This window comes from Gadus chalcogrammus, chromosome 20 (assembly GCF_026213295.1).
Source record: "Gadus chalcogrammus isolate NIFS_2021 chromosome 20, NIFS_Gcha_1.0, whole genome shotgun sequence".
NCBI classification, from domain to species: domain Eukaryota; kingdom Metazoa; phylum Chordata; class Actinopteri; order Gadiformes; family Gadidae; genus Gadus; species Gadus chalcogrammus.
The window spans coordinates 1,296,540-1,308,784 of record NC_079431.1 but is presented as its reverse complement, the minus strand read 5'-3'; the positions used below and the strand labels follow the sequence as shown (position 1 = coordinate 1,308,784).

At 50.0% G+C, this 12,245-nt stretch overlaps 1 protein-coding gene across 1 annotated transcript in view; it reads left to right on the top strand.

Annotated features, from left to right (window-relative positions):
* Positions 1-3,233: 3,233 nt before the first annotated feature.
* LOC130373084 (FERM, ARHGEF and pleckstrin domain-containing protein 1-like) overlaps positions 3,234-12,245 on the top strand; it is a 66,357-nt gene continuing 57,345 nt past the window's right edge. The window contains exons 1-2 of the mRNA XM_056579322.1: positions 3,234-3,467; positions 7,328-7,511. Coding sequence (XP_056435297.1) covers positions 7,338-7,511 — 174 coding nt within the window. The 5' untranslated portion in view covers positions 3,234-3,467; positions 7,328-7,337. The remainder of the gene's footprint in view (positions 3,468-7,327; positions 7,512-12,245) is intronic.

Below are 12,245 nucleotides of genomic sequence, written 5' to 3'. Positions count from 1 at the left end.
TCGCATGAATGCGTGCGTGTATGTACGTGTGTGTGTGTGTGTGTGTGTGTGTGTGTGTGTGTGTGTGTGTGTGTGTGTGTGTGTGTGTGTGTGTGTGTGTGTGTGTGTGTGTGTGTGTGTGTGTGTGTGTCGGGGCCCTGACTCACTGCAGACAGGCTGAGTGGAGCACCAGGGACTGAAACACTGTCCCGGCCAGCGGCCATAATGACCTGGTCCATAAGACGGGGGGGTGTAGGGGACGTACTGGCTGGTTTAAAATAGAGGCAGCCCCCCCCCCCCCCCCACCCCCCTACAGAGCCCTTACCTAATGTATGAATGATGTCCCCCGTGTTCAAGCCTTGGTCCCTACCTTCATATTAATCATGGAACAATAGGTGATGAGTAGGACCAGACTCACAGCGTCATTCGGCTTTACATATTACACTGATTTTTCACAATTGGGTGACAATCTTGCACATCATTTTCCCAGGATGCAGACGTGTTTTTTATCGGGAGATTCCATGAAGACTCTGAGGCTGTTGTGGTGATTTCCTGTTTTCTCTCCCATCTTCTGTTGGCTGGCCCTTGCAACAGCTGAATAAACACACACACACAAACATACACACACACACACACACACACACACACACACACACACACACACACACACACACACACACACACACACACACACACACACACACACACAGACAAACACACACACACACACAGACACCATTCCTTTAAACAAGCATCGACCCGCAATCAAAGCAGAGCTTCAGAAATATATAATTATACGTAATATATAAATAATAAATCCGTAAATCACTTTTGGGGTTTGAGAATGAATGTGACAATTAGAAATTCCGCTAATTAAAAAAAAACTGTTTGACTTTGATGCGTTGAACCCTTTGATTTCAATAATGGATTCCGGTTGAAAGTGATTTGTACCCAAGATACGAAACACGTCAGTGATGGGATATGAATTAGAGTCGCTGAATACTCATGTGCTGCTGAAGCTGAGTAAGTCGACACTGCGTTGTGTTGAGGACGACTTTGTCTGGAAGATTTGATGAACTTTATTTTGAGACTTCAACTGCAAACCTGCGGCGCTATCATTAAATGCTGATAAAACATACACACTGCTTGGGAAGAATGGGGGGGGGGGGGGGGGGCAGACATGGCTGCCAATGCAGTTAACATTAGGCTGCAGGCGTTGTTTGTACTGTGAATCAAATTAAGGAGGCAGGCATTGCAACGGCAATCTACATCGACGGCAGATGGTCGCAAATGACTCTTGATCATAATGCGAAATACCTCAAAACGATGTGTTCATTACCTGGTTTTTTATATCTATATCTACAGTGTTCCAGAGACACAGCTCAGTGTTATTCGTCTCTTCGTGATTGTGCTACGTGCACGGCTGCTCTCGTCTGAATTGGTTCCAGCGTTGGAAATACCTCCAGAGGGGGCACAGTCTGCCAAGATGAAGTGTGTGTGTCTGTGTGTGTGTCTGTGTGTGTGTGTGTGTGTGTGTGTGTGTGTGTGTGTGTGTGTGTGTGTGTGTGTGTGTGTGTGTGTGTGTGTGTGTGTGTGTGTGTGTGTGTGTGTGTGTGTGCATGTATTCATTCCTGTGTGTGTGTTTGTGTGCATGTATTTATTCCTGTGTGAGTGAGTGTCTGTTTTTTGTGTCTGTGTGTGTGAGTGTGTGTACGTGTGTGTGTGCACATGTATCATTTCTCTGTAAGTGTGTATGTGAGTGTACACGTGTTTATGTATGTGTGTGTGTGTGTGTGTGTGTGTGTGTGTGTGTGTGTGTGTGTGTGTGTGTGTGTGTGTGTGTGTGTGTGTGTGTGTGTGTGTGTGTGTGTGTGTGTCTGCGTGTTTGCGTCCATGTGCATGAGTTTGTGTATGTTCATGGGTCCGTCCGTGTGTGAGCGTGTGTGCGTCCGTGTGTGTGTGTACATGTGTGTGTGATTCCTTCATCTCTCAGTCCCACCATGCGTAGGAGACTTCAACCCCCCCCACCTCCCCCTTCTTGCCAGCAGGTGGGCGAAGGACATTCAAAATAAAAGCGCGGTCCCAGGCCTCACAACACTGGCTGTTATCTCCGGAGAGGCGGCGTGCGCTGGTGGGTGGGTGTCACCGAGGAGCCGCACGCAGCAGCGCCCCGGGACACTGCTACAGCGAGAGGAGAGTCTGCTTATCGTCACCGTGGAGCCGCTCGGAGACACAGGAAGCAGCGCAGTGCGCGGGAATGAAAGGAGAGACTGCTGCCAGCGTGTTGGGGCCGCACGGCACATTTAGACCGGATCCAATGAGCTATTAGTGGGGTTCGAGCACAGCCACGGTTTGGCCTACAAAGAAAGATTGTCTACGTAGGAGTGTAGTGGCGTCTTTCCACGTGGTACGCCTATAGAAGCAATGATGAGCGTGTCTCCATAAATGTCTAGTCTCCCGAATTAGTTTGACCTTTCACTTGCCATAGTTAACAATACAAACAAAGGCGAGAAATTTGGTGTAATTTCAGTAAAGCTACAAATTTGACTCCACTAATCAATTATAACGCAAACTTTGATTCCACTGATTCATTCGTACGTTATTTTGTGTATTCTTATATTGTGTAAATGTTACCTCACACCTCTCAGTGACGGCTCCCTCGAGACATCGTGGTAAACTGGCGCCATGCGTCTCAGGTTTGAGTTCCAGCAGCGCGTCAGTTCCCCGCCTCTCTCTGCTGCCGGGTCGAGGGCCATTTTGAATGGCAGCACGTGTAGTGAGACTGAGTTCCTTTATAATCACACATCGTTTATGTATATATAGACAATGTATGGTTTTGGAAGTGAGTTCTGTATGTAATACATAAGAAGATGAAACAAGCGGAAAATGTGTTTAAGATAATCTTTTTAAATAAGATTAAATTAATTAGTTAAGTTCATATTTTTTTAATAAAAATGTATATGCTAAAATGACTTCTCTCTTGGAATGCTACTTTTATAAAAACCAAAAAGACGCGGAAGACAGATGTCTCTCTGATGACATCATGTGTGTGATGTTATACATGCTGATGGTATTTAGTGAAGCCATCAAGCTGAGCATCCATCCATCAATCACCAACCATCCAAACCGTCCGACCTGATTACGCGTGTCATAACCCTCTCCCACCGCCAGGGGACACTGTTGATCCGCAGTTCGCTGCCTGCTAGAAACCCTGTCGGCATTGCGCCTCCTTCATTGTCTGAGTAAAACTCAACTGGAGTGGATCTTCCGTGCTGTGTGTAATCCCAGCCCTCTCTCCTCTCCGCTCTGCATGTTCAGTCGTCCGCCATGGCGAACATGAGACGGAATTTCCCAGGATCAACGACCAGCACCTTCAAGTCACTGGGGCTCAGGAGCTGCTAATGCGACGGCGGTGGATGTAATCTACAACACAAGCAGCTGGGAATATAATACAGATCGATTGGCTCCCCGCGTTGCACGGAAAGAGGGTAAGCTTTGCACAAGTGTTGAAAAGAGAAATGATCAACTTGTTCCAGAAGATTAGCGTTAAGTCATGGAAGTGTGTTTCAGCTCGTTGTCATCCTATCACTTTGTAAAACGTATCGGCACACACGCACTGTGTGTGAATGTTGTTCCAAGCAGTGCGCGTCTTCCCGGTGAGGCTGCAGAGCGGCCGCACGCTGCGGCCCCTGGCCGTGCGGGTCTGGAGGAATGATCCCAGGGTGACACGTGAATTGCGTGGTTTAGCAGTCGGGCACTTATAAATCACAGTCGTTTTTACATCGGATACTTTCTCCTGTCCGCAGCGGCTGGTCGGGGGAGTTTAGTGTCACCTTGTGGAAAATGCTGAGGATTGAAACGAGGGAGGAGACGACAGGCTGCGGTTTTAACCTATGTTTCATGAATGGGCTCGGTTCGACCAGAGAAGAGCCTGGACGTGAATAAAACCAACAAGGCTACCATCAGTTATCCTGTCCCTGGTATGCAAGCTGATACTATGCTAGTCTGGGGCCAGTACGGTGCACGTTAACGCAGTCTGCTCCGGGTTCATGAGACGCCTGTGTGAAGTCACATTGGCAATTCATATTTTTATTTCGGCAGCTGCTGCTTCGTTGCCTGTCATCCCTTCAAAGGGAATGCATGCATACTGATTCATCATGAAACACGAGCCACACCCCGCCTGTCTGGGTAGCAGAATATATCAGGATCATGTGTTAAGTGCATGTCGCTCAATGAAAAGTCGAAGTAGTACCCTCACGCCCACCCCCGTCCCAGGTATAGGTCTGTGGCCGAGCCCCGCCGGTCGTCCAGCTGTCAGTAATGACATCCAGCTGTGCTGCGGCTGTGGCTGTGTGAAGGGGCTCAGTGTGTCCGTGCGCACAGAGGAACCAGTGTTGCTGCCCAGACGCGCGGCCAGCAGCCACACGGCTCCGCGTTACACGCCGGTGGGGAATTTCAGGCAAACAAGTTCAACTGCGGGGTAATGCGCCTACAACGACCACGAAACACCCCCTTGTCAAAGTGCCCTTTGGTGCGGTATCCTGCTTGTCTCCGGGCCCATAAAGATCCCGGCATTTGTGAACCTGGATGGTCTCGGGTGTGTTTGTTGTGTTGCTGGGTTTGGGGTTAAATATTTGGGTGGCTGCATGGCCCCAAACCAAGGCTGGTTCGTGGGTGTCGGGGGAACGGGTTGGCTGTGGTAATCACAGCCTTCTTATCTTACATTCTCCTGGTGCCTTTGTTCGCAAAGTGTTTAGTTACCGTGCGTGTGTGTGCGTGCATGTTTGTACGTGTACGTGTGCGTGTGCGTGTGTGTCTGCGTGCATGCTGGAACGATGAGTGTAGCAGACCGGGTCGTTGCACAAGGCCTCTGATCTAGACGTGGGAGCGGGGTGATGACAGTCGGGGCATGACGCTCGTAAGGGTTTATTCAAGTATTGGCCAACTTGTGCGGCTTGACCCTCAGCCTGGAAGCAACACTTGAGGTTCATACCAACAGATCCGGTTCTCCTCATTTAATTCCTCTGGACGGAAACGTGAAACCTGTTTAATGTCACGCCCACTTCTCTGAAAAGCGCCTCAGAATAATAACAATAACAACTCGGTTCATGTGTCACGATTCCACAACGACCGCAATAATGCCCTGGCCTGCATGCACCTGGACTGGACTGCCTGGATGATGTCTGCTTAATGACTGTTAAAGAGGGGATGTCATGCAAACAGGTGTGAGTGTCAATCAATCACCACCTTGCCCAGTGGACTGTAGCAAACGTTGCTCATCTATCCCCTGAACATCTAGGTGGACACGCCCACTTGTGATGTCACAAAAACACAGGAAACGGCAGATTTTCAAACGGCTTGTAATTAGGGATGCAAATTATCGAGTAATTCATTAATCGATAGTTGTTTCATCTTATCGATCGATGATCGATTAATTGATAAGCGGCAATTCTTCTGAGAAGCTGAATTTCCTTCTGAATGTGACACATTTAGGTGGTAATTCAACGAAGTCGTTTAGTTGTTGTACTTTAAAATACTTCCACATATTGTGCATTTGGCGTCTTTGTCGTCATTAACCAACTTAAAGTGTCTCCATACTGCACTCCGTTTTGCCCTCTTCATCGTTTGTCTTGTCCTGCCGTGTTCCAATACCCATACTGTCCGTACTTACTAGCCAAAATTTGAGTACGCAGTACTCCAATTCAGATCCGGCGAAAAGAAGTATACTTCAAGGACCCGGATGCCGTACTCAAAACGGGCTAATCGTGAAGTGTGGATCGAAGGACACTCCCCGTACTCAACGGCAGCCTTCTTAGCTACGTAGCAGAAGAGGCGGAGCCAGGCTGAGCCAAAGTCGGCGCATTTTCCACATAGCCTGCATTAATAGTCATTTTGTAGTTTTTATAGTTTTTATAGCTTTTTATAGCTGCTAGGCGTAAAGAGTTCACCGTTCAAAGCGGGATGTTTATTGCGGGGGAGGAGCCACGGCGGCAGTCGTGATCGTAATTTCCGGTTAGTGCACCACGGAGTACTCGATTTGGAACAGCACTCACATCTGAAAAATTAACGTAGTAGCCAGTGCGGATAGTATACTTCCTTTAAGTATACTCATGGAAGTACGGGTATTGGAACACGGCCCTGCTTTGCTTGTGTTCCCGCTTGTGTTCCCGCGTGTGCGTCAAGTACGTCTGGCGTCAAGTGCGCCCTCACGTGGACGGTTGCGGAATTACGGGTTAAAATGCGATTAATTGCAAGTAATTTATTTTAATCGAGTAATCTCTTATCGACAATTAATCGATAATCGATTAATTGTTTGCATCCCTACTTGTAATGGTTGCGGACACTCACACCTGGTGGCCTGATATCACCCCTTTGAAGATGTAGGACTTCTCCCCTAAGACTACTCTACTACTACTGGGGCTAAATCAAACCTTCCCCTCCAATCCCGGTCGTCCATGCCGGCCCACTTCCTGGTGTAGTAGAATCCTCCGATCTTGACAACTTCCTGAGTCCGATTGCAACCGGCGGTTGTGAGGGGTGACCGGGCCTGTCGATGCTCCTCTTGTTACCGCGACGACAGCCACTGTGCCCTCATATCACTGTAGCACTAATCGCCAACGTGGTGACGGTCTCCTTGCAGAAGGTACGATGCAAAGGTCAGTTTTAGGGTGTCCGAAAGATCCACGACCGAAGAGATGAATCTGAGAGGACCTGTCGTCCACTCTGTGTTACAACAAGGATCCAACATTAACGTAACGCTGAAGTCCAACCGTCAGAAACACACGTGGGATGCAACGTTCTTCTACACTGTTCTAAATGTCACACTCGGTCTTAGAACTGCGGTTCGAGTGACTCTCTCGTCTTGTGATTGGTCGATCCGTTCAAAGCTTTTGCGCTGTACTCATGCTTTGAATTAAAGGAACTATTTGGCGTCTGTTCGTGGCTTAATTGCTGCTCCCAGAGGCTGCAATTATCAGCCATTAGCCGTCACTGTAAATACTTCACTTTCAATCGGGGCGCTGGTGGGGCGAGAGTTGTGAAGCCTGATCTATTTATTGTCTGTGATGTACCTCCTTACTAACGAGCACTTTAAAGGTGTGTGTGTCGCGTGCCCCATTTGCTTGACGCTTTCATCAGAAGCGGCGGCCGACATTCTTAGCTCGGTTGGCACCGGAGGCATTCGAACCCGTCGACGCTAATGCCTTGCCCCAGCAACGAAGCTCAACTCTCTCTCTCTCTCTCTCTCTCTCTCTCTCTCTCTCTCTCTCTCTCTCTCTCTCTCTCTCTCTCTCTCTCTCTCTCTCTCTCTCTCTCTCTCTCTCTCTTTCTCCCCCCCCCCCCCCTCCAGGTGGGGCACCATGGTGGAGCCTGACCCGAAGGCGTCGGCCGCGGGCCCGCGCCTCGGCGCCCCGGTGACCCTGGGGATCAGCACCCTGGACCCGGGGCTCCGCCCCCCCGCCATGCCGGCCGGGCGCCGCGTCACGGTGCGCGTCCGCATGCTGGACGACTCCGAGGAGCTCTTCGACGTCTCGGTGAGAGTTGGAACGCGCCCCTCCTCAGCGCAACGCTGTGCTTTGATGTGCGCATGGACGCACACACTGAAGACACACACACTGGAGACACACACACACACACTTACACACACACACTGGAGACACACACACTTACACACACACACTGGAGACACACACACACACACACACACACACTGAAGACACACACACTTACACACAGACACACACACTGGAGACACACACACACACACTGAAGACTTACACACGGACACACACACACACACTGGGGACACACACACACACACACTGAAGACACACACAAACTGAAGACACACACACTTACACACACACCCACTGGAGACACACACACACTGGAGACAATACACACACATACTGGAGACACACACACTCACTGGAGACACACACACTCACTGGAGACACACACACACACTGAAAACAAACACACTGGCAACACACACACACACACACACACACACTGAAGACACGCACACACACTGGCGACACACACACTTACACACACTGGAGACACACACACTGGAGACACACAGACACACACACACACACACTGGAGACAATACACACACACACACACACACACACACACACACACACACACACACACACACACACACACACACACACACACACACACTGAATACAAACACACACACACACACACTGAATACAAACACACACAACACACACTGAATACAAACACACATTGGCGACACACACGCACACACACACACTCGAGACGCAGAGTTTTCTTTTGCCTCTGCGGTCCACTGTTAACCTGGTAACAGGTTGGCATGGCAACAGAGTAATGTAAAAAAAAAAAGAAAGAAAGAAGTGAATGCATGAATGAGAAGCCGGCGATGTTGACAGGAGAATATCAGGGATCGGCTGCATCACATTCATCCATCTGAGCTGTTTCAACCCATCATTTCCGACGGGTTGTGATGTGATTTCTAATTTTCCCACCTCGTTGCGACTGTTGCTGTGTCTGTTCTTGTCTGACGCCCGGAGACGTCAGGTCTGTCTGCTCTCAGCTCCACACACACACACTAGGACCCCGGGCTGTTAGGGAAGCTCTCTCTGGTCTCTCTCTCTTGTCTCTGGCGAATTGAAAAGGTGGAAAAAACAATGCTGTTTTTTGTTTTTTCTTTTGCTTTAATTATTCCAAGCTGGCATTCAAATTGTACTTTGTTATCAGTCTTAGTATAATGTTTTCAAATTTAATCTTTTTTCCCCTCAGAAGTCCATTAGTAATGCCCTTTCCCATCTTATGTAAATGGCTGTCTGTGGAGAGATGAATTATTGATGCGTGATGAATGGATTTGTGTGACTCGTACCTGAATGCTAAAACAGGAGCAGGCGAGTGAAGGCACATGCGCCCATCCTCCCCACAGCCTCGCTCCTCGTGCACCGTGGTGTTTAACTGGAGGTGCATTCAGGGCCATGTGTTTAGCCGCCCTAAACACTGGGTAGAGCGAGGGAGGAACGCCGCCATTCCTCTAAAAATAGACGCGGCAGCAGCACTTTCTGCCCGCCGCAACCCTTCCTGCTTAAGAGGGATTGAGCCGTGAGGGCGGGACTGTGATTGGCTAAACGCTGGCCTGTGGTTGGTGGTGTCCGAGGAGTTGCTGGGGTTTGGGTTCCCGGTCTTATTGGTCCCAGTATGGCCGTGGAGAGCGGTGGGGGGCAATGTAGAGGAGCGTTCACACGTGTAGTTCTTTAACGTGCGCTTGTGACTCAGGGATCCTCAGGATTTGTCTAACATGTCGTCTGATCTCGGCCTCGTGGGATTACCGCGCTTAGCGTGCATCGGTTATCTGGCTCTTGTTGTTGTTTTGGGGCTTGTGGGACGAGCGAGAACTAAAAATAGTCATTAGGCTTTTGTTTGTGGTTTTCTTATCACTTTGTCCCGTTTGTTTCCCGGGTCTCCAGGGTTTGTCTGTTAGCTCATCTAAGACTGTAACTTTCACACGCTGCATTACAGAACCACTAAGCTAGCGATGCTGCCCAACATTTTGCTCCTTTTCTGAGCATTCACTGTGAAAAGGACATTTGCCACAAATGTAAAGAAAGCGATATCCTATCTTTACTCCCCTGCCCGTTGTGTTTCCCAGCCTCTACTAATGCCTAGTTTTGGGTCAATGAAAACACAGTCAGCCTTTATTCCTGCTGTTCGCTGTCTGTGTTCCTGTAGATGTCATTCCTTCAGTGATTTAGCCTCGCTGCAGTGATGTGGCTCACTCTCGCTCTCTCTCTCTCTCGCTGTGTGTGTGTGTGTGTGTGTGTGTGTGTGTGTGTGTGTGTCCCGTGACTGGACTGGGCTGAGGGGAGGAGGTATTCTGGGAGTGGGTGATGGCCGATGGGTGGGGGTACTAACAGAAAGATTCAGTCAACGCTCCGTTGAACACCTATTCCGTCCCTTTATAGGGGCCTCAGCGCTGGACAGAGAAATGTCAATAACAGTTCCATTGTTTAGCCAGAGGGTCTCCTTTTGAAGAGGCCATCTTTCTTAAACTGTTGGACTGTAAAGGCTCCCTTGTGGACGAGGACAATGAGAAAATACTTTTCCATCAATTTGTCTCGTGTCGTTTTCATCACGTCCAGTACGCTACTCGGTGCCTCTGCCTGCAACCACTGGGCCGTGTCTAATTCAGATTTCCCAGTATCTATCATTGCATGATAAAATGTAGACGTTAAAAAACGCCCCCCCTCCCACCCGAATGATTAGGACTCCTACATTAATCTCCGACAGGATGTGCTCCATCCAGGCTGGACGTTGATGAAGCGGCACATTACTCAATCTTCCGATATTAACTTTTACCTGCATGTCTCCATGATGGGTGTCCCACCCAGCGGAGCAGCGCGCTGAGAGAAAGAAACCCCTCCCTGGTCGTTGGTCACTCTGATTCGGCTCCCCAGAAGATGAAGGCGGACGCAGGAGGTGAAGTCCGCCGAGCCTCTGGTGGAGATCGAATGCAGCGCTCTGCAAACACGAGCGAGGCAGCGGAAGGCCTGGGAGTCAACGGAGAACGGATACAGACGGGAACACGCTGCCCCGATCCCCTCCTAGCAAACAGAGAGTTGTTCCCCCTGAACAGGAGAACCAACATGAGGCGCATTGGCGGTCTGTTTACAGTACTTACAGTGGACACCCTCTCCCCCCTACTCGGTAGATAACCAACGGGACGTGTGATGGCATGCATGGGGGACGTGGATGAACGAACACCTAATCAGGTGAACTGAAGTGAAGACAATAACGGGACGTAGCCACGGGGTACGAACAACGAGGGCGCAGTACCTGGGTGCGTGTCCCGTGTCACGCCGACGAGGACGGCGCCTTCAGACTCGACGTGGGAAGCGTTTAGTATTTTCCCGCGAGGGTAAAAACAAACCCCTAATCCGGGGGCGGCGGCGGACACAAAAGGCCTGGGCTCCGGTTCCCCCGGCTGCAGGGGAGAGGCTTCCAGCCCAGCGGGCAGGGTATCAGATGGTGGAGGAACAAAAAGGGGCCATCCAAGCATCTCCAGGGTCACATACCATGCGTTGGCCTACTTAGCACGCTGGGTGCGGTGAGCGCACACCCCCCCTCCCTCCCCCTCTTCCCAACAGCCTGCAGCCGGTTGGACCAAAGGAAAGGTAGAGCACAACACAACAGGGCGGTCACGTGACGACACTCGATGCAAAACGGGCAGCCAGCTGCTGGTGGCGCGAGTGAACTGTGTTTACTCCGTGTCGTCGGATCAGAGACCCAGAGTGTTTTGTCCGTCAGTGCTTCGCCGTGACCCCTCCTTGAAGAGCCTTTTGTTGGCGGTTTAGTTTACTGGTCGCCAGTGAAAGGTGGTGGTGGGGTGACGCGTGTCCTCACAGCAGGAGGTCGGAAACGTTTGGCTGCTGGGATGGGGAGGATTGGGGAGCAGGGCAGGGAATCCTGGATGAATGGTCACTCTCCCGTTGTGCCCGATAGTGGAGACTGGCCTTACTGGAAGACCACTGGCAGTCCTGAGTGGAACATTGTGGTAGTCATGGATTAAAGATTTTCGCATGCAGGGACACACACACACACACACGCACACGCACACGCACACACACACAGCAGTAAAGCTCTTTTCTGTTCTTTTTTACTTTCTCATACATTGCCCATTTTCCAATTATTTTTCTTTCCTCCTCTTCAAATGCTTGAGGTCTTTTGCCCCCGTCTGCAGGAAATCTGAGATGCACATCGCACTTGTTAAAGAAAACCTGTCAGACGTTGAATAAATTCATGGCCCCGCTTTCTTGAGGTTACACCAGACGGCTCAATGACTTCAACTTACCCACCGTGCCTTCAACGTAGGAAAGGCTCTTTCCTGGCGACGCGCCTGTGATGAAACTAGACCCTCACACGTGCAACACCGTATATCTCACAGTCCTCCTCGTTCTCCAACGTGCTGGAGCGTCCATTGGAAGGTTTATTTATTGAGCCCAATGTATTTCCTAGCAGCTCTCCTCCGCTCCTCCTCCTCTGCCTTGGCAACAGCTTCACATCCCCGGCCACAACGCAGGTGGCTGTGGACCACAGAGCTTGAATGGGAGGATTAGGAGGCCAGATTTGAATACACCTGGTGGAGATCCTTCATTCCTACTGACTGTGAAACAGTACGAAACGTTTTCTCAATAATCGCTTTGAAGCTGCTGTCTGTGCAGCACAGATGTGATGCACCAGATGTGTATGTGTAT